Source organism: Neolamprologus multifasciatus, chromosome 7, assembly GCF_963576455.1.
Source record: "Neolamprologus multifasciatus chromosome 7, fNeoMul1.2, whole genome shotgun sequence".
NCBI lineage: Eukaryota > Metazoa > Chordata > Actinopteri > Cichliformes > Cichlidae > Neolamprologus > Neolamprologus multifasciatus.
This window is the reverse complement of record NC_140445.1, coordinates 58,003,846-58,025,800: the sequence shown is the minus strand read 5'-3', so window position 1 is coordinate 58,025,800 and position 21,955 is coordinate 58,003,846. Positions and strand designations below refer to the sequence as shown.

The 21,955-nt window shown below is 38.0% G+C and overlaps 3 protein-coding genes across 18 annotated transcripts in view; 1 reads left to right on the top strand and 2 right to left on the bottom strand.

Annotated features, from left to right (window-relative positions):
* The window catches only part of shank3a (SH3 and multiple ankyrin repeat domains 3a), a 213,741-nt gene extending 209,069 nt beyond the window's left edge, over window positions 1-4,672 (top strand). For 10 of the 13 annotated variants that reach the window (XM_085168500.1, XM_085168493.1, XM_085168494.1 and 7 more), the window contains one exon: window positions 1,680-4,672. In XM_085168500.1, the coding sequence (XP_085024626.1) occupies window positions 1,680-2,244 (565 nt within the window). In that variant the 3' untranslated portion in view covers window positions 2,245-4,672. Of the gene's footprint in view, window positions 1-420; window positions 439-1,679 lie in introns of those variants that run through there. The other 3 variants (XR_014875360.1, XR_014875361.1, XM_085168503.1) reach the window with 3 other exon arrangements.
* A 1,582-nt stretch (window positions 4,673-6,254) lies between these two features.
* On the bottom strand, window positions 6,255-13,652 carry rabl2 (RAB, member of RAS oncogene family-like 2). Its single transcript, XM_085168520.1, has 8 exons — window positions 13,008-13,652; window positions 12,894-12,923; window positions 11,657-11,736; window positions 11,467-11,546; window positions 11,227-11,338; window positions 10,959-11,056; window positions 10,709-10,792; window positions 6,255-8,967 (listed from the first exon to the last, which is right to left on the bottom strand). The coding sequence occupies exons 1-8, from the start codon at window positions 13,112-13,114 to the stop codon at window positions 8,890-8,892; spliced, it is 669 nt and encodes a 222-aa protein (XP_085024646.1). The 5' UTR covers window positions 13,115-13,652; the 3' UTR covers window positions 6,255-8,889.
* A 4,099-nt stretch (window positions 13,653-17,751) lies between these two features.
* cimap1b (ciliary microtubule associated protein 1B) lies at window positions 17,752-21,917 on the bottom strand. 4 transcript variants are annotated; one of them, XM_085168515.1, is made up of 7 exons: window positions 21,673-21,917; window positions 20,676-20,790; window positions 20,358-20,561; window positions 20,166-20,267; window positions 19,953-20,071; window positions 18,002-18,142; window positions 17,752-17,912 (listed from the first exon to the last, which is right to left on the bottom strand). In XM_085168515.1, exons 2-7 carry the CDS (start codon window positions 20,782-20,784, stop codon window positions 17,820-17,822), a joined length of 768 nt encoding a protein of 255 aa, XP_085024641.1. In that variant the 5' UTR covers window positions 20,785-20,790; window positions 21,673-21,917; the 3' UTR covers window positions 17,752-17,819. The 4 variants fall into 4 exon arrangements, with proteins under 4 accessions (XP_085024641.1, XP_085024642.1, XP_085024644.1 ...); XM_085168516.1 differs by lacking the exon at window positions 21,673-21,917 and adding an exon at window positions 21,493-21,650; XM_085168518.1 differs by lacking the exon at window positions 21,673-21,917 and adding an exon at window positions 21,183-21,480.
* Between the last annotated feature and the right edge of the window lie 38 nt (window positions 21,918-21,955).

The following is a 21,955-nucleotide window of genomic DNA, read 5'->3' as shown; positions in this document are numbered from 1 at the left end:
TATAAAAAAGGTGACTAGACTATTTAAACTATTATCCCATATCAGGTCACTATAAAAAAAATAGTAGTTATACCTCAGTGTTTACGTGAGTACGATCCTTCTTTCTCAGAGTTCCTAAATGCTAAACGTATTGCACTGAATTAAGTGTTAGCCAAGCTTCCAAGATCATTTACTCCTTTGATTAACAAGTAAATAATGCTAATTAGTGTTTAACAGCCACCCACCTGTTTCTTCACACAATGTAATTCGTGGTCATGAAATTGAATATTTACTGTATCCATTTTTTGAGTGAGTCATAATGTAACCAATGTGCAAGAGAGCTGAAAATCAAATTTAATATTCTACTTTTAGATCTGCCTTCTGCATCTAAATTTGGATGTGTGTGTGTGTGTGTGTGTGTGTGTGCGTTTGTTTCTACAGAATTTGTCACACATTAGAAAATGAATTCTGCTTTCAGGTTAGTGATATCAGCAGTTTCAGTGTAACACAATACATCTGTTTAAACACTGTATTTGTAATCTAATGTTGGTCACACTAACCTATTCAAGGATGCTTATAGTATGACTCAACAGCTTTAATTGAATTAATCATAGCAAAAACACGTTCATTAATGTCACAGGGACTAGGGGTTTTTATGGGTGTGAGTAAAAATTAGGGCTAGGGCTCTTATTTTGGAGAACTACCCTGTAGTCACTTGCATAGCTAGATGTTCTTAGTCTGACTAGTTTGATCTTTCTAACAGCCATTAACCTCTCTTCTGCACTAACCTACTTTAAAATGAATAACTGCTGTTTATATACATGCTGTGAAAGAGTATTTGCCCTCTTTCTGATTTTTTTTTTTTGGCATATTTCTCATACTTACATTTGTCAGATCCTTAAACAAATTTTAATATTAGATAAACATAACGCAAATAAATACGAAAATTCAGTTTTAATATAATGATGTTATCTATTAAGGGAAAAAGCTATCCAAACCTACCTGGCCCAGTGGAAAAAAATACAATTGCCCACCTTGTTAAATCACAAATTCATTGTGGCTAAATGTATTTTTTGGAGTTTAGCTTCACTGGACATCCAAGCATGATTACTGCCACACCCATGAATCAAGAAATCACTTAAATAGAACCTGTCTGGCAATATGAAGTAGGCTTTGAATGGCTAAAAACAAATAAAAAATGAATTTTGTAGTGGCCTAGTCAAAGCCTGTGCTTCAATCCTACCAAGGTACCTTAGACCTTAAACAGGCTGTTCATGTTCAAAAACCCTCCAGTGTGGCTGAATTAAAATAGTTCTGCAAAGATGAGAGGATCAGAATTCCTCCACACTGTAAAGACTCATTGGCTCATGCTTGATTGCAGTTGAGTGGCATAACTAGTTATTAGGTTTGGTGGCAACATTTCACGTTTGGATAAATTCTTTCCCTTAATAAATGAAATCATAATTTAAAAATGGCATTTTTTATTAACTCTGGTTTTCTTTGTCTAACATTAAAATGATCTGAAAAATGCAAGTGTGAGAAATATGCAAGAAAAACAATAACTAAGAAATCAGGAATGGGGCAAATATTTTTTTACTGCACTCTATAACCCAAAGTGTCATTTTTTCTTCTTTATTTTATTTTCGTTAACAGAGTCTTGCTTATTCTTAAAGCCTTGTGCCTCTGTCTGTTTCCACCAGACTTTTCAGCAGCCTAGGTGAGCTCCACACCATCTCTCAAAGAAGTTATGGAACCACATACACCATCCGCCCTGGCAGTCGCTACCCCATCACCCGACGCACCCCTAGCCCAGGCTCACCTGATCGGGGCGACCCTCTTGGACGATTCTCAGGCTACGGCCTACCAACCTCACCAACCACACCGCCACAAACTATCCTCAAATCCTCGAGCCTCAGCCTACCCCAGGAGCCAAAGGAGGTCCGCTTTGTAATGAGGAGCTCCAGCGCCCGTTCCCGCTCTCGCTCTCCGTCCCCGTCACCTTCCCATTCACCTGGGTTAGGTTCACCACTTTTAGCTCTACGACCCTTTCACCAAAAACCCCTCCACCTCTGGAACAAGTATGATGTTGGAGACTGGTTGGAGAGCATCAACCTGGGGGAGCACAGAGCAGGGTTTCAGGAACATGAGATCGAAGGTTCTCACCTCCCTGCTCTAACCAAGGATGACTTTGCAGAGCTGGGAGTGACACGAGTCGGACACCGCATGAACATTGAGCGAGCACTGAAACAGCTGCTGGAGAGCTGACCCCTGCCCTGAGACACAGCCACAGATGGAGATCGGTGAAGACAGACAGAAGATTCGGAGCTGAGGAAAATAAGCGATGCGATAGGGGCCGCTCCTCTTTTACTCCGGCTGCTTTTATGTTCGGCATCACAAATGTTGACCTGCAGCTCTTAGGCACACTCTGTTTCCATTCTGCATTAACACCCTGCACTTGGCAATGCACTGAAGAGGAGGAGTCGATACATTCATTTTTCTTCTTGCCCACCACCCTGCTTTTGTGGCCAATTAAATCAGGCCCAAAATGATATTTGCCGTTTTTATTTATTTGTTTTTTGCTAAGACGAGCCAGACGAGCTCCAATTAGAACATTTGATTTGTGAAAGGTTCACTTGTTTCCTTAGTAACATCCCTGCTTTCTCGCTCCCTCCTCTCCTTTCTACCTCCCCTCCCAAATAACCCCCCCAGGTCCCTCTATTAGGCTGCTGAAAGCCTTCTTGCAGTTCGAGTAAAGGAGGAGGAGGAGGAGGCAGAATTTTTTGTTCCACACAGAAAGCTCAGTTGCCTTTCAAAATATTTATACAGAGATCAACAGCAATGAACACAGTGCTACGGACACACAGCCCTGAAAAAGGTGTGTCTTCTGTATACGTGCTGTTTTTAAACCGAAGACTTTAGAGCCCAGAGTCGGAGCTCCACAAAGTAAACCGTGGGAGAAAACCCCCTCTGCCTTGGTACCCAGACTGTGCTATCTATTATATTTGGAGAATGTTTAACCAACACTCGTGGCTTTTTTTCATAATCAGTTTCTTTTTTTGGTTTTCCAAAGGGAATATTATATATAGGTATTATATAATATATACATATATATATATGTATTTAAATATAGCTTTCAGGAGAAAAGACAATGTTGCAAAGAGGAAATATAATAAATTAATCTGCACCTGTTTTTTTGGTTTTTAGTATAGAAAGCAGAGAGAAATCTTTAAATCTATTCCACTAATAGTTTACTCATTTCTACCAATTATATACATACTTATATATATACGTACATATATATAAGTATTCTATATATATATATATATTTGAAAGGAAAAAGTATATAAATATGGAAATGATGTTTTTGTCATAGGTATCCAACTTTCCTTATGGTCACTCCTTTTTTGAACCGTAGCATGACGAGTTGCTTCATGTTTTTGACAAAGAGTTTGTTGTTTGTTTTTATTTTCTTACGGTCTTCCTTCATACTAAAGGGCATCCCGTAATGTGAGGCTGAGACCCCAGTTGACACCCATCCCTACTGCTTCAGCAACAGATCCCGCTGTCTGTGTATCCACAATAACACATCAAGGGCACCGGCCACCTATGTGCAAGCTGACTGGCTTTAAAGGGGCTCTTCATCTTATGCCTGTTTATCACTCAGGGATGGAAGTTTGGGGCACCAGCATGAAGAGGTTGCTTGCTGTTTTACTACTAGAAATTGAATTTTTCTTACACTTCAACAGTTAAACACCACCATAGTCTGTTAGAGAGCTAGTAAAGATTCCATCCCTGTCCCTGATAATGTTACTTAGACCAGTTTGCACAAGGTCTGGTATCAATTTCCAAGCATGGAAACCTGGAGAAACAAGCTTTAACTGTTCAAATAATTTTTTAAAAAAGCTAATAATTGTGTTCCTTTACCTGTATAACCAATAAAAACTTGCCATACAAGCTTAAATGAGCTTGATGTGTTTGCCCTTCTGAAATGCCACTGCAGGGAATGTCTGTAGTTTCTCAGGCTGTGGGGATGGGAAAGCCTCTGCAAGGTCTTAAAGAAAATTCAGTATTTTACAACCTGACATTATTGCTGCTTTCCTCGATCTTTACCCTTTTCTAAGTGAGTAAAATATCATAAACAGAGGGACGGCTACAACTCAAAACAATAAGGCGCAGGTTGTTTAAAAAAAAATACTGAATTTTCCTTTAACAATACAAATCTACAATTGTACTCATGAGTAGCTTCTACTGGCAGTGAGAAACAGTGAGTTTTATTCACACAACGAAATGCATTTTATAGCTTTTCTCTGACGGGAAGCCAGTAAATGTCTATTACCAGTAAAAAAAAGAAAACCTCTGTGCATCAGCAGAATCCAATCAGTATGCCAAGGCACTTACACTTGGCGAAAAAGTGCACGCATGTTTAGTTTCTTTTTCTCACAGTTTGTAAAAGCAGGTGGGGGATTTAACGGTGTATGTGGGTTGTAGGAATAGCACTCACTGCCTCGCTGTGACCTCACTGATTATTCTTTTATTTTTGACGTAGATGTCACGTCCTCAGACTCATTTGAACACTTCTTTTTTTTTAAATTGTTCTTATCAGTTCTTCTTTTGTCGTTTGATTTGTTACCCTCGGACACTGTGGGTAGATTTTGTAGCGTGTGGATCATGACTCATCTGAATTTTAGAGTGACTGAAAAAGAGCAGGAAAAAAAAAATCTCCTGTCCATTCTAAACATACTTACACTTGTAAAAAATAAACAAACTACAAATATTTGCTTTTTTTAATCACAAGCAATGTATATATAATAGATTTCATATAAATTTTTGAAAAACAAAAAGTATATAGATCTATATATGAATGTTTGGCATATATGCATAGTTAACCACCTGTGAAAAAAAGGTGAGCAGATTTTATTCTTTCTATGAACTCTTGAACTTTTGAACTCTGAACTATGAACTAGGGGATGATTTGCACAAAACAAGGTGACAAGGTGCTAACATAAAAGCCACCCATCGTCCAAGAGCATGCGTGCATCTGGATTCCCTGAATCTCTGTGTGGTCGTTCTTCTTCACTGTGTGTATGGCAGTGTGTATGTGTGCAATCGCTTATTTGTTTCCATTTTTGTGCGTTTGTTTGGGATTGAAACAATGAGAATGTGTGTGACAGTGCGTGAGTGTGTGTGTGTGTGTGGTTAATTGTTAGGGTTTACATCACTGGAGTTGGTCCACTATAGCCTTACTGTATTACCATCAGATGTTGCCGGCAGTGGCTGTGTCACACAAACACGCGCTCACAAAACGCACACACACACACACAAACATAAAAATGCACACATGCATTAATCTTCATTTCAACACTCAACATCATCGTCCGGCATTCTTGTTTTGTACTAAGTGACGTCTTCATAAAGTGGACTGCTCGGCTCAAGAGCAACAAGACAGACTGAGATTACCACGTTATTGATGAACACGGTCACATTTTATATTGCAAGACAACCACAGCTCACCTTGTAACTGTGTAAGCACAGCTTATGCAGTATCACTGTTTTGTAAACCCATTCCCAGATGGCATTTGTGCTCTTTACCCTCCACTCTGTCTGGCAGCACTCCTCTTTCCTTTTTCAGACCTTCAGTTTCTGAGTTTTGGATTTGCTATATGAAGTGATCCAGTGAGGAACAAACAACACAAAGGAAAAATGTGCCAAAAAGTAAATAACTTTTCATTGTATATTTGTCTTTGCTTTAGGACTATCTTAGTTACAGCACTCTAAAGCTGTTAGATAATATGATAATATGGTGCCATCTCCTGGAAATCTTGAGAACAGATGTTTGTTAGATCCTTCTGTATTTTCCTGCAGCTGGAAGTACAGTCATTACTTTTATTTTTTGAAGAAGTAGTATATATATATATATATATATATATATATATATATATATATATATATATATACTCTCATATTAATTAATATCTGTATTATTAAATTATTGATTTAAATGAAATTTGGAGACAACTGCTTGATTTACTGTGATGAAGGGTGAACATATGCAGTCTGAAGTTTGACACAGCCTGGCCTGGTTAGGAGAATAAGTGCTGTACTAAATAACTGCTTGGACCGGTGGCTAAGATTACCACAAATACAGTCTCAAAATGAGCAAAGTGTAACAGAAGTACACATCATTTGGTCAAATAATTTCCTTGAAGGATTATCTTTGTCTTATTTTGTAATCAACAAAGCACAATCTACATAGTATAGGGGCAGCAGCGTGACCCTTTTTAAAAACCCACTGGAGTCCAGTGACCAAATGGAACCAGTGATCTTATCATCAAAAGGGTTTTTTTTTTCCTTTCATTGTCAGTTTTCTCCTTGTTTGCACTGTGAAGTTTAGATTGGTGGATGTATCACTGCAACACCTCAGCCTTGTCTCACGGGTTAAGCTTCCCCTTATCAGCATCAAATGACCAGAAAACTCATCTGCAATTATTCTCCCTTTGCACACTTAAAAGTATTCATATAAAAGTCCTTCTGCATTTTAATACACAAAATCCTGTGTACAAATATGAGTTAACCAGAAGCTACCTAGTATTCCTCATGCAGAGTAAGGGAGATAGTAAAGGTTGAGGCAAGATCTGAGATGTTGCCCAGGATATCTCCACCACAGAGATATATGTTTGTTATATTATGTAATAAATTTATAATTAAAACGTGAAAGAGTTTGTCTACTTGTTTTGACTTCAGTCTCTTCAGTGGTTTATTGAATGGAAATACGACACAAAGGGTAAACATGCCATCATATCTACAGGATTTTGGACAATACTACTTTTACTTGTTTTGCACATCACCACAGTGGATCTTAAACAGCAAAACTATATAATATAGCCCCCCATTTTTTAGATACTCAAAAGTAAGATGATTTCCTACGATTGAGAGTCAGTTTGATGCCAGATGAGGCTGTTCAGTATCAGGTCCAAGGATCATCAAAGCAATTGAAGGAGCCCATAATTAGGCTGAAAAATGCAAAACAATAGCATAAGACAAAGAGCAAAAACTTAAGGAGGGGTCGGTCAAATCACCAACTTAATGGTACATTCTTAAAGGGAATAAATGTCTATTCAGTGACACTAAAAAGGCCCAAACGATCACAGAAGACAACTAAAGTGGATGATTTCAGAATTCTTTCCTTGGTGGGAAAACCCTTAACACCTAACTAAGGCATAAATATTCATGAGGAAGTAGGCGTGCCGTCCATTAATCAGGAGATTTATATTATAGTTTATGAATGGAACTATAATGAGGTGCAGTCCACTCGGTACACTCAAGGAAAAGAAGGCTATATTAGACTTTGTCATGAAACATCTAAGTATCCTGCACAGTTGTGGGAAAAAAAAGCTGGTTGAACAGATAAAACTTTATGTCTATAGCATAAAGTGTGCTATAGAGAGCTCATCCGAACCATCATCATGCTCTCAGGAGGTAGATCTGGCTTCTTGCATCTGCATGACCTTGGGCAAGATACTCAACCCCAAGCTGTTTTCTGGTGCATCCAATGGAGTATGAGAGCGCTTAGAAAAAAGTTATTATGTGAATGAGGCATACTGTATAAAGCGCTTTGAGTGCTCCAGTTGTGTAGAGAAGCGCTATATAAGAATCAGTCCATCTACCGTCATCTCAAACATAGCTGAGACAATGCTGTCTCATGGGCTTATATGGATACAGTGCAGCCGATGTGACCGGTGATAGAAGTGTACGGGGCTTTACTCTCTGCCCGGAATCAGCACGTCACATTCCAAATGGATAATGACCCAAAGCATACTGCAAAAGCAACCCAAGAGCTTCTCAGGGATATTTTTTAATTGTTAAGCCATAACTCTCGACACTCTTTTCATGAACTGAATACAGAATGGCCCACAAACAAGCAGAAACTGGAGGCATCTGCAGTGAAGGCCTAGTAGAGCATCTCAAGTGAGCTGGGCTCTAGACTTAAGCACTGAGTGCAAAAGAAGTCTTACATCCAGTCTTTGTATTTATAATGAGTGAAGTTTTCCAGGCCTCTGAAAATGGGTGACCATGTATGAAAATGGCAATTATTCATAAACGCTAATAAAAATTTTCACCTCTTGCATTAAAGTCTGCACATCTTGACTGATTTAAAATCCACTGTGGTGGCAAAAATACAAAATTGTGTAACTGCATAAATACATTTGTACCTAACTTTGAATATTAATTAATATCTCTGTTATTATCTACTCATATCACAGGCAGCTTATTGTCATTTTCTTTTATAAAATGGTGATGAATTGATTATTTAGTGTTCTACTCCTATTGCTGCATTACAACAAGATGGAAAGAGGCATGATAAAGATTTGGTTACATGGTACATTAAGTTCTCATTTATTGAAGAGATAAAAAACACAACATTTAAATCATAAAATTAATGCAGTCGACAGATGCAGCTCCCCTGCTGGCACGGCACACAACACTACACACAAACACTGAGAACAGCAGCAAGTACAGTTCATAATCACATGTTCTCTTTGCTGTGCGAGTTACTTTTCAATGCTTCACATAGTAATTTTTCCACACTTAAGCAAACATTCATTTTCTACCTTAAGAATAGTAGATATTGTTCAAAGTATGAATGACAGCAGCTAAATGAGCTCTGTAAACAACAGAAATCCTATTCATTCCACCACATTTATTATTCCCCGCTACCGTCACTAGACAGAATAGAGGGCAGTAATTTAAAACATCTATAGATTACCGTGCGCCATCCTCCAATCAATTAAAAAGCAGACCACCAAAATTACAGTTAGTGTTCCTGCTGATGGTGTCGGTCACGGAGATTAAGATGTCTTGACACCGGACAGAAGCAGCAGAAATGATCCTTCAGGTGTCATCAGAAGTGTTTTAAACTAACTCTGGACTCTCTGCCTTCAATCCATCCTCTTCTGCCTCTGAATTATCTTTCTTCTCGAGGTCAAAATTCTGTAAGAAAGCAATGAATGAAGGATATCAGCACTATCATCAACAGTTATTAGTAAGTTTTCTCATAACTACACTTTTTTTTGGCCAAAAACAAATGCTGTTTGTACATTTTGTACATTTCTTTATATCATAAATTTGCAGTGATTTTGTTACAGCTTAAAAATTGGAACCACTTTAAATGACACAAGTGTAGAGAGGCAGTTGTAGTCTGCAGATGTTAACTAGGTTTCACTTATTTTGAATGAACTAATCTGACAAATGATATTGATTTTTTTATGCTTTTAAATGTATTAAGAATTCTGATCTTACAGTTTTGCCCATTGAAACTCGATTTCTTAACACTATTAGCAACGGGGGTTAAAGTGGGCTGGAATGATCCGGAGCGGTGTTCCGGCACCTTCATTAAATGCGTAATTAAATCTGATAGGAAGAATAATAGCTACATAATACTGTTGAGAGATTTAATTTTTCATGTGCTGCAGCCTGGAGGTGCTTCCAGCTGACAGCATGTAGTAATAAGAAAATAATGACATCCCACAGTCTCACTTACACCCTAAACACACACCTCTTCACTTTGTATCCCTGTGGTGCGTTCACAGTGCAGATGTAAATAAAGTTGTGGTTCTGAAATTTGTAGGAAGTGATTTAAAATGCTGCTTTCACACAGCTCAACAAACATCACCAAATTCAAACTGCTTTTCTGCAGATTGTACCATAGTGTGTTTTGTTACCTAAATCTACAGTTGCTGTATTTCCCAGGGAGAGATAAAGACTGGACGGGAGAGGAAGATGAATCATTTTCAAAGGTAAGAACTGCTCAGCAAGCGACATTTTATAAAGCTGAAATTTAAAACTTACTTGTAAAGTCCTAATTCATTTCAGAAACAGGGATTAGATATAAAGATGATGTGTTACTGAAGTTATGTATTTTTCATAATGCGAAATGTCTTGCTAAACAAATTAAAGTACAATATTTTTTGTTATTCAAAGTTTGCATGAAAACAGGTTAGTTTGCAATACTGTGGTAAAGTAGACAGTGATGCACTAAGTTGAATGGGTTGCAGTGCAGACTGTGGTGTAAATGTAAGGTGTTGATGCTACATTAGACATTAGATTAAATTCACTCACTAAATTCAAACTTTCCTACTAATTTTATATAGTCTATGAGTTGGAAATCAGATATAACTTAAGCAACATCTGCTTATATCTTGTTGAATTCAGTCAGCTAAATCCAAGATCAGTGAGTCTCAGCAGCAATACAAACTGTGACTAGTTTCTAAGTAACTTTTCCCCCATGCTGCACACCTAATCTTAGGATTCCACCTCTTTTCAAATCCTGCTTTAACCCTGATTAGCAGATGCCTGCCAAAACTAAGATTGCTAACATTATCTATTATACATTTTTACCTAACTTTCGAATATTAATAAATTAATTAATAAGACAGCAACCATAATGCTATCAAAACTTAACCTGGCTTTACAAACCAATGGGTAATATGACAGCTGGATCCATCTTTGATATCCAGTATATATATATAGTTTGTCACTACTCCTAACTCTATGATTGTTGATTTTGTGTAGAGAGGATCTCCAGTAATCGTATTAAAACAACACAGGACAATAATAAACTCGTTATATTTCCTACTTTAAGTACCGCACAATCAAATATTGAATTCTTTGAAGTTAAAATTCTACAGTTGCTTAAGGACAAGCACATTAGTAATCAAAGAAGCTAGCGTACCTCTAATTCTTGCATCACTTCATCCATGAAGTCACTGGGGTTTTGCTTGTACTCCACTGCTCTTTTGATCATGTCTCTGAACATCTGATGAAAGAGGTACAGTCAGAGCTATCAGACGGCAGTAGGTCAGGTGGTGTGACATGTTATAATGACTACACTGACTGAAGTTGATAATTGGCTTATAAAATGAACACTTTCACTCCAGTCACATTACGTAAAACAACAGGAGAAGAAAGAAACCTGCTCAGACCTTAACTACATTGGTTCCATCAGCTGCTGACACAAAGTAAAACGGGAGTCCTTGCTTCTTCCCGAAATTAAAGCTTCTTTGAGTGACCTTCATGTCGGCTGCAGATGTGAAAAACAATCACAATCACAAAGTCCAGTTTGCTGGACAAAACAGTTAAAAAATATATATACTGCAACCTAAAGAAATCATGTCACACATCGAACTCTAACATTACCATTGCATACAGTCATTACAAGAACTCCACACCAACTTTAATGTGCAGACTCACCATCAATTTTGTTGGCAACAACACAGCAGGGTATCTCTGGTCTGTACTCTCTTAGTTCCTTATACCAGTTGGCTAAATTCTTATATGTGAGCTTCCTTTGAACATCAAAAACCTTTAAAAAAAAAGATGAAAGATTTAGCAAAAGTTCACCTTGGTTGCTGACAACATAGTTACATTTTTCAGACTACTTTTAATCCTCACTTCTTCATGCACACTTTCAGCAAATGAATGTGTTCTTACCATAATGCATGCATGTGCTTTGTGGTAGTATGAAGGATGCATGTTTTGAAACCTCTCCTGACCAGCAGTGTCCCAGAAATCTTTGGATCAAAATAATAAAAAAAGAATTTGGTAATTTAAGCTTTGCAGATTATTATTTTAAACTGGTTTCAAATATTTTATGTTGTCACAGCAAGTGCATGGTACTTACCAACTGCTATGGTCTTGCTTCCTACAGTGGCTGCGTGTTTGTAGAGAGTCAAGGCATAGGTTGACAACTGCTGGGGACGACTGCACGAGGAGTTAAGGATCTTAACAATATGCAACTTGTTTCTTCAAAGCATCTAAGAGAATCTTTTTCCAAGTCTTTGTTCCTAGCCCACCTGCTTGGATTTAAAATTAAGTACTCAATTTCTAAATTGCTTCTTCGTCTTCTTCTTTTGACTGCTCCCTTTAGGGGTTACAACAGTGGACCATCTGCAGCCATCTCACTTCAAAACTAGTGTCTTTGTTTCTTTTATTGTTGCAATTTTACTATGTTTGTCTAAAACAGGTCTCTCTTGTGTAATAGACATTGGATGGGATTCCCTATATAAATAAAAGTTAAATAAAATCTTCCTCTGTCACAGCAACCATCCGCAGGGCCTCCTTCACTACATCCATAAACCTCCATTAAGGTGTCTCTCTTTTCCACCTGTCTGGGAGCTCCACATTCAACATCCTTTGTCCAGTGTATCCATTATCCCTCCTCATCACATGTCCAAATGCTCTCAGGCATCCCTCTCTCACTATGTCTCCAAATTGCTTAACCTGCATTGTCGCCCTAACTGCATTGTCCTCTAATGAAGTAATTTCTAATTCTGTTCATTCTCATCCCTCCCAATGAAAATCTTAGCATTTATCTTTCCAACCTTCCTTCATATCTACCTCCTGTCTTTCTATTAATGCCACTGTCTCCAATCCATACGCCATAACAGGTCTCACTACCATCTTGTAAACCTTCCAGTTGACTCTTGCTGCTACCCTGACATGTGTCTTCACCTTTTCCACCACACCAGCACTCTCTTCTGCAACTCTCTTGTGCGCTGTCTGTTGCTTGGGATGGTTGACCGCCAAAGGTATTTAAACACATCTACCTTCACTACCCTTACTGTTACTCCTGTTTACCTCTCATTTGCAAACATGTATTCTGTCTTACCTCTATTGACTTCAATTCCATTTCTCTCCTGTGCATACCTCCAACTCTCCAACCCCTCTTCCACCTGGTCATCTGTCACTCCTACACCTACCTCACCACTGTCTTGCTGTCCTCATACATGTCCTGCATCAGCCTCACAACACTTCTCTACCACTCTCGTTCTTCACGCAGTACCACAGTTCCTCTCTTGGCACCCTGTCACCTGCTTTTTCTAGATCCACAAAGCACTGTATAAACTGCTAAAGGATACTATTCGTCCATGAGAAACCTCTCCATTAGCCTGCGAAAGAAGGAGAAAAGTGTCAACCCCACAATGTTAGGAAAGCTCAAATGTTGTTGATCGCTGCTTCCAGCTAATACTCACTTAGATTTACCAACTGCGCTGTCTCCCAAGCAGATGATCTTCACCTGTTCGTCCGCATCGTATTTCTTTTGGTCCAGTTCAGGGATGCTGCCAGCGTCAACAGCCATACCTCCCTTTTTGATTGCTGCTATAAATACCTGAAAGAAATTCCGTTATGCTCCCACAGGAGCTCCGATAGACGGCTACTGCCCAGGGAGTATTAGCTAGCTTGCCATTAGTTACTTGAGGTTCGCCTTTACTTCACTTATTCCTGGTTCGTCACGGTTCACGTCAGTAAAAACAGATGCTCACAGAAACTGACAACAAAACTGAGCCCGTCACTGATTACATTCTCTTTCTGAAGTGCTGAAGTGTACCTTTCACAGCGCACTCAGGGGAGAACGATTGTTAATCGCAAGTAAGCTAACAGAATTAGCGTTGGCCGCAGTTGTTAAGCCCGGTTAAACGTCGCTTGTTATTGCGTGAATATCATTCGTTCCCGATATGAAAAGGTGAACGATTTCCTTCATTTATCAGGGTTAACAGGTAGCTCAAGTTTGTAAATGTGCGACGTCCCCGACGATTTTCGTTTCTATGCAACGGGGACGCCCGCAGGACCACTTTGCACTGTATCCGGCTGTCTTTACAGGTGCCTGTCTAAAATACTCAGTCATTCGCTTCTTCTGCTTCTTCTTCTTCTTCTTCTAAGGAGTTTTTGGAGGTTCGCAAACAACGATGTGGTGCATTACCGCCACCAACTGGTTTGGAGTGTGGATCAGAATCCGCTCATACCAAATAATGAAAATAAATAAATAGATAAATTTCTTCCTGATATTTTTTGACAATGCAACAGAAAATGTTGAATGGTTTCACTTATTCCACAGTGACTACATTTCCCCATTTCATGTTTCCCTAAAATGAATAGTGAACTGTTTAATCCAGTGTGTCCAAATTTGATTCGAGATATTATTGTCTCTTCTCTTCAGGTTTTCCTTTGAATAGAATAAAACTATCTCCCTGTCCTCTCCTCCTCACACCATTTTTGCCATCTTTCCCTCATTTTCTGTTTTATCGTGCTCCTCATTTTAGTTTTGCTAATACTGCTATGTAAACCGACTTGATCTCCTTTAGCAGCCTGCGTTGCAATTTTATCTGCCACCTCATTGACAATAACATAATGTGCTGGAATCCAGACAAATTTAGCTATCACTCCCATCCAATGACTGTAGAAAACAGTCATTGCTCCCATTATATTGTCCGGTTTGGCTTCTGAAGGACTGTTATCCAAGCAGGCCAATGATGAACTAGAGTCTGAACAGATTATTGTCCATAATGGTTTATTTTTCTCCACCCACTGAACAGCTAACAATAATTCCAACATTTCCCATGTGTACTCTGAAAGCTCATTTTTGAGCCTTTCCCCTACTTTTATCTGGAATTGTGGAAGATTGAATACCATACCCACTTGATTGCCTGTATTTTTGATGCATCTTTATGAATTTGTACAAAACCAAAAAATTGATTTATGTAATCCTGCACTATATGACAATTCCAAATAAATTTCTTATCTTTATTCCTCTTGTGTAACAACATAAGGTCTACATTTGCATCTGAAAGTATCCATAGTGGTGCTACTGGTAATGGGACTACTGGTCTTATATTCATTTGATCTTTTTGAATTTCTATTGCTTTCTGGGTTGCTGTCCACCTAAAACTCTTTGACTTCTTTATCTCTTTCTCCTAACAAGGAGCTCTGTTCAATTCTGTTTGTTTAAATTATATATTTGGTAAATTAGTATCTCCCTCTTGTCTCAATAATTATCCATTCTCTGCCAATGTCTGTCCTTTTCTTCTTTTCCTTTCCATCGATTTTGTCTGAACTATGAATTTTAGCAAATGATTTTGCCATCATATTAGCCTTCTCTTCGTTTCTAATTGCTGTTATTTCTCCATCACTCAGGATTGGATACCTATATTCTCTTTTAATCCCAATCATTTCCCTTATCATGGACCATTTCTGATTTATTTTAGTCTGTCTTCCTGCTGAATTACAGAAATTCCTCCACAAATCTCTCTTTGCATTTTTTACAACTCTTCTCAATTTACCCTGTAACCTTTTATACTCAATAAGATTCTGAGCGTTACAATTTTTTTTTCAACATTTTAAAAGCTTTATTTCGAGCCTTAATTGCTTCATCACATTTCTTTGTCCACCACAGTAGTCTTCTTCTTGGTCTTACCTCCTTTCTCCTTTATAAATCAATTTGCTGCTTTTAAAATGGCACAACACACAGGTAAATTAAAATCATCAACACCAACACTTAAATCAACTTTTTGTAATTGCTGTTCACTTATGAGCCTAAACAATTCCCAATCAGCGCTACTGAAACACATCTCTACTGCTCCCATTCCATACTCTTCCACATTCAAACTTATTTCTGTCATTATAGGATTGTGATCACTACCTATTGTGTTATCTCTAATTACTTTCCATCTACTAATGCCTGCTAGTGACTCTGAAACCAAAGTGAGATCAATTACTGATTCTGTACCCGCTCTTGCATTCACTCTTGTTCCACTTCAATCATTCAAACATACATACTTTTTGTTTTCCATGAGTTCCTCAGTTACATTTCCATTCTCATTATTATAATTACCTCATACTGTGCTGTGAGCATTAAAGTCTCCACACCATTCCACTTTTCCTTCTATGTACATATCCATTTCTTCCATAGATTATAATGACAGCCTTTTATATGGATTGCAAAAACTTTAATACTTCCTTTTTTTGTCCATGTTTCAATTACAATATATTTCAACTGCATACCTATTGCTAGAACTCTATACTGAATACCTTGTTCTATAAAAATTACACATCCTCCTCCTTTACTTTCTTTCCTATCTCTACCTACACTGCTATATCCTTTGATTACAAAATCTAAATTTGGTTTGACCCATGTTTCCTGGATGCGAATTATATCAGGTGTCTTATTAAAAAAAATTATGAATCCTTTAAACTCTTGTCCATTTGCTAATAAAATTCTGGAATTCTATTGCAACATAATCATATTATCTTCTCTTGTGATGTTCCTGGCTTCCCATCTTCCCTAGTCTTTTGTGTATATGTTCCCATGAAATCCCTCTCATAAATGATTGATCTTGATCTTGGCATATTTGGAATGAAAAAACAGTGTAACTACAGTACTGATTTGGTTGCCTCTAACCAGCTTTAGCAGCAATAATTTGAAGTAATCAGTGACCCAGCTTTGGCCATGCTTAAGTCATAGGACAGATGGCATCACATTTGATTGTACAAAACGTTGCTATACAACAAAACCTAGGAAAGATGCCCAAGATGCAAAGTCCCCAAGTCCTGTGGCTCCAAAACCAGCCAACATCATCACCCCTCCACCACTGTGTTTGACTGTTGGTATGAGGTGTTTGTACTGATATGACTCTTTAGTTTTCTTTAAATGTGGTGCTGTGAACTTTGGTCTTCTCTGTTCAAAGAAGATATTTCCAGGAGTCTCGTGGTTCGTTGAGATGCAAAACTAAGCTTTGCTGCAGTGCTCTTTTTAGAGAAAAGAGGGCTTCAGTCAAGCCATGCTTGTTCAGCCTTTTTTGGATTGTGGTGCCATAAACTTTAAACATGATATAACTGAGGCCTGTAGAGTCTGAGATGTAGCGCTTGGATTTCTTTGCAGTTTGTCTGAGCATTGCAATGTCTACCTTTGGGTTGATTTTGCTGGGAAATACATTCCTACAAAGACAAATATCTGGCAACTGCCTTGAATAGTTTTTCTCACTGTAGAATTAAGTTATTTGGAAATGTCCTTATAACCCTTCACAGAGTGTACTAGTGTAAGTGTGTAGTTAGGTTTTCACAGGATTGCATGAAGTTCTCTGAAAACCCTTTTCACAGCTCTATTAGGCAGTTTCACACATTTTACTTCTTTTCACATAAAGCCAACAATCTGTTTCATAAGCTGCTAGTATTTGGCCAAATATAAAAGCAAAATAACATTATTCTTGCACATAGGCTATGTCTACAGGTATTAAATCTTCTGTATCGGCTGACTTTAACAATTTAGTGGCTCTGTGGATAATATAAATAGCAAAAGCAAAATATCACTGATCATGTAGTTTGTATGTGTCATACAGCCTGGTATGAAAGTTGGATGCACATTAAAGTGGCACTTTGCAAAATACCAAATTGCTAACTCAGGAATTGGGATTGCAGAGGTTCTGCTATAATCTGCTATAATATTATCTCAGTCTTTCCATGTTCTGTGCAATATTTTTTGGCTCATGTGCAATTATTTTGGTCTCAGTCTGTTTCAATGCTTCCTACACATACACCATGTATATAGTTCCACTCACATATGTATACATATACACTGTTTTTTATTTTATTCTATTTATTTAATTATTTATTTATTTTCCGCCTTCATTGTATATTGGTTTCTCTTCTTCTTACTTTAGCACCTTTGTGGTTCAGCTACCCAATTTCGCTGTGCAAGAAACTGCACAATGACAATAAAAAGCTCTAAGTCTCTAAGTCTCTAAGTCTAAGTCTCTATAAACTCTGTGCAAAAGGCTAAACCATAACCTGGAAATTCCACAAAGTTGAGACATAAGACAGAAACAGTAAATTTATCTTTTTCTTAAAGTATTTTTTCCTTAACTGACTTCAAATATGACAAATGGAGAAATCTGGCCTAAATTCTTTGGCATCAAAATTCAATCTCACTGTTGCGCTGAGCAGTTTGTATTTTATGCTTTATTGAAAAACTTCTGTGGTCATTTCCAGTTAAATTAAGAGATGACAGGACACTATTCCATAACATTCCCAGGAGCTGGTAGGATGTACTCAGAATGACGCAATCCAAAGGTAAAGCTCGGGGCTTTGGTTTTTGTGAGGTTTACCTAGGAAGGAAAAATCTTGATGAATAAAAAATGTTCATATTTGTGGAGCATTTAGGATAATAAGAACACGACATGATCAGGTTTCTTACTTGCTCAGGGTTGTATGCTCCTGGTCCTGGTTTCGCTGTGGTTTCACCGGGAGTGAAGTTGCGGCCTGTCATGCTGAATTGAGGAGGCTTCTGCCCATAAATACTGGGGTCCACAACTTTATAGGCAGCAGGGCCAGGAGTCTGCGGCCAAGACAAACAAAAGCATAGACAACAACAGTAAACCACAGTTGCTAGGGTTTTTTTTTTTGTTTTGGTTTCAGCTTTTTAGGGTTTGCTTTAACTTTTATACCTGTATGTAACCAGTCTGGCCTGACACTGTCCTGCTACAGTCTGTGTTGTGGTTATGGTTTTGTTTCATATACATAGGGAATAGAGCCTGACGGAGGATTTTTAAGGTACCAATATTTGGCAATTTATTTTTTTCTGTCAGACACATGGAACATAAACAGATTTTCCTACCATTTGTTGCATATTATCACTTATGAGTCCTTACTTAGATAATATGACAGTGCAGTTTAAAAATAAACTTGTTCTCTGCTCCAACAAGCTGTAGGTTACTCATTTACCCTCTGCCTATAGCTGCTTGGATCAGCTGGTTGTTGTATTTGTGGATTTGCAAACACCTGTTGCCAACAGGTAAGTTACAAAGTGCCCTCTAGTTGACAAACTACACAATATCAACAACCATAAGATGGTTGAAGGGTGTTTCTCCCTTCTCATCTTAACTTGTCTTAGCAAATTTCACTTATGAGCCATTTCAAAAGTAGATCAGCAAATGAGATAAAATAGAAAAATTGTTAGTATATAATCATGATGCAATGCAATTTCTGTGCAGGTTTTTATATGTACTTTGTATATATTTTTGGAATTTGAGTAATGAAATTTAATGTGATGGCACACACCTTATCAGTCAGCTAGTGGTCCTGTTGGGGGAGAGATGTAATAGCTATATATAATAGCTACAATGATTTAGATAAATTTTAATGGAAGTGAAATTTGCAATGAAATGCATTACATAACCATGTATAACCATTAAAACTGTTAAACACTGTTTTTACTAGTCACACGAAAACGTTTTTCACAGGCTAGTCTGAGCACCTCTACAAAAACAGACATTTCAGGCCTCAGTTAGCAAGTTAAATGAAAAGGTTCATGACAGTAGAATTAGAAAACAAAGGAATAAGTACAGCTTGTTTGGAAGTGTTGCCAAAAGAAATAGTCTTCGCTATAAAAAGAACGTGGCAGCATGGCTTTCATGTGTAATGTTGCATTGGATCAAACCACAAGACATCCAGAACAATTCTTAACAGACAACAAAGACCAGTGTTGGAGATGTTTGACCATACCGCACAGCACCACATTTGGAGAAAACAAAACAGCGTATCAGCACAAATGCCTTAAAGGGGCCTTAAAAGAGCTGTGCATAAAGGAATGCCTGCAGACTTCTATGAACTGAAGCAATATTGTAAAGAAGACTGAGATAAAATACCTCCACAATCATGTCAGAGAAACGTTATACAGGGAAAGATTACTCCATGTTGCTTCACGTTATTGTTGATGAAGGCTCTACAAGCTATTGAACCATGGGGCTTACTTAGTTTTTTAGAGGACTACATAGAGTGATGTGTAAACTCTATTTTTAATGATTATATTAACACCAAATCCTCATAACTACCACCAATATTAACCTGTATTAATTCAATAAATATTACTTAGAAGACATAAAAATTGCTTACAGCAAACTAATACAAACTCAGCCAAAAACAAACACTTTACACTAAAAAGACAAGATGTAAAGTTTATACACAGGTTTAATCTGTAAACAGGAGTACAGTGGGAAACTACTGGAACTGACGTCCACGAGAAGTCAAAGGTCACACAAAGAAACTAAAAGCTCCCAATAATATAAAATCATATTCATTAAAAAATGAAAAAAAATTTTCAGGGAAATATAACTCTTAAAAGACATGTTACATATATAACTCTGCACCTTGCTTTGGTCATCATAGAAGGTTCCGATTTTGTTGCGGCCACGTAATGAGAAGCAGGGAGCAGAAGATGCAACCGCAGTGTTCCCTATCACGGGAGGCAGGGAATAGGTTGCAGGACCTGCAGTATGAGCAAGAGATAAAGCTTACAGATTTTGTACTATGAAACTTTGTTATTCATAGTACAAATACAACACAACAAATACAGATTTTACCTGGTGTTTTGGTGCCACCTAATTCCTTGTGCCTGGCTAACAGTGAATAAGCAGGCGCAGCGCGGTAGATCCACTTTGCTGAGTGCTCTGGGGAATATTGACCTGACAGCAACAAAGAAATTTGTATAAAGACACTGAGACCAGGAGTAAAGCATCTTCATGTGCGTTTAATGTGTTAGGAGTTCTGCTGACCTGGTCCAGGAGGCTTGAAGAACTTGGGCTCCTTTGGACGGCCGTGGAGTGAAAATGCAGGCATGCTGCTCAGGCCCTCTCTGGTCATGTTGGTGGGAATCAGGTATCTTGGCCCAGGGGAAACGTTATTATTGACCTCCTTACGACGCATCCCAAAGCTGAACATTGGGGCTTTGGATTTGGTAGGGTCGTGCTGAGACACACCTTTATCATAGAAGAAGAACACACCCTTATTGAATACTACTGCTACTACTACTACTACTAATAATAATTGTGCTGATAGCAAAAAAAAAAAAAAAACAACTTCTCATACACTACCTGTGAGTGCAGGCAGTGCATACTTGGGCCCCGGGCTACCATAGAGGGCAGCTATAGGACCTCTTGGCTTGTGGGGCCTCCAGGAGCCAACCCAGGGATCAGCCTTCATTATTACCTTGACAGAGAAAGTCACGGAAAAAAAAATAAAACGACTAAGGGGGGTTTGCACATTAAAAAAAAAAAAAAAAAAAAAAAAGATAAAATCACTCATCCTTCTGTGGTGCTATATTCAGCTGATCCCTTATTAACCATAGCAGGTAGGTCCACATGTTAGATTTAGCTTAAATAGCCATCAGCATATTTGCTATCTCATGATGTCTTCACTTTTTTTTAAATAATAATAAATGTAGCTCTCATTACAAATGCTAACACACACACACACACACACACACACATATATATATATATATATATATATATATAAAGTGCATTACTATCGATGAAGGCTCTTTAAGCGTTTGCCAACTTTTTCTTAATGTACAGTAGAAGTACTTTCAAATCCTGCACCTTTCTGAGTGGCTCAGTAGTAACACGAGTGTGGCTTCACCTGGAAGAGCAACATCACGGTGCTAATCATGGCAACAGATTTGGAACAATAATAACAACGACAACCATAACTCATTTCATATGTCATATGAATAAAAACACTAACGCCAGAAAGAAACGTTAGTCATTTGCTAACTCGCACTGATTGAGCATAAGTGATCGATAATTATAAAACAGCTTTGCGCTCACCTGTGAAAACAAGCGCTAGCCGTGTTAATGAGTTATATAAAGCATCGAGCTAAGTTCATGAATCATACATGGCTTTACTTACGCTTGACTTTTGTTTGGCGGAGGCCTGGTTGATTATGTTTTTAACAGAAAAAGCAGTAAATCTTTCACCAAAAAAAACAAAAAACTGTTTCTACCGTTTGCGTTCCAAACTAACGAATCACTGACTGCTTTCAGTTTTATTCAGTTGGTGAAATAAAGTAAACAGATTCGTGATTTTTACCTCACAAAATCCCGATCCTGCTTAGAGTCCGTGACAGACTTTTTCCACAGAAATGAGCATGTGCGCTGAACCCAAACACAGATTGTTTAATGGTTGTCAACTTCACTATGACAACGTTTCCATGGCAATGACTCTCTGACACTTATTCTTGATATGTGTTGGATATAATGTTCTTTAACCAGTTTAACCCGATAAAAAAGAAAGAAAGAATACTACTAATAATAACAATGAAAAGAAAAGGGAAAGGTTTCTAGTCAGCTGTGTTGGGGTGCCTTGGCTCTCT

What these genes read in the sequence shown, in the direction of transcription:
- rabl2 (XM_085168520.1), bottom strand. Translation starts at nt 13,114, where the DNA reads ATGGCTGTTGACGCTGGCAGCATCCCTGAACTGGACCAAAAGAAATAC. An exon ending in TGTTGCCAACAAAATTGATG is followed by an intron (nt 11,057 to 11,226) that starts GTGAGTCTGCAC and finishes TCACATCTGCAG; the next exon opens with CCGACATGAAGGTCACTCAA. An exon ending in ATGGAACCAATGTAGTTAAG is followed by an intron (nt 10,793 to 10,958) that starts GTCTGAGCAGGT and finishes CTCTTTCATCAG; the next exon opens with ATGTTCAGAGACATGATCAA.
- cimap1b (XM_085168515.1), bottom strand. Translation starts at nt 20,784, where the DNA reads ATGAAGGCTGATCCCTGGGTTGGCTCCTGGAGGCCCCACAAGCCAAGA. An exon ending in CTTCAAGCCTCCTGGACCAG is followed by an intron (nt 20,268 to 20,357) that starts GTCAGCAGAACT and finishes TGTTGCTGTCAG; the next exon opens with GTCAATATTCCCCAGAGCAC. An exon ending in AGGTGGCACCAAAACACCAG is followed by an intron (nt 20,072 to 20,165) that starts GTAAAATCTGTA and finishes CTCATACTGCAG; the next exon opens with GTCCTGCAACCTATTCCCTG.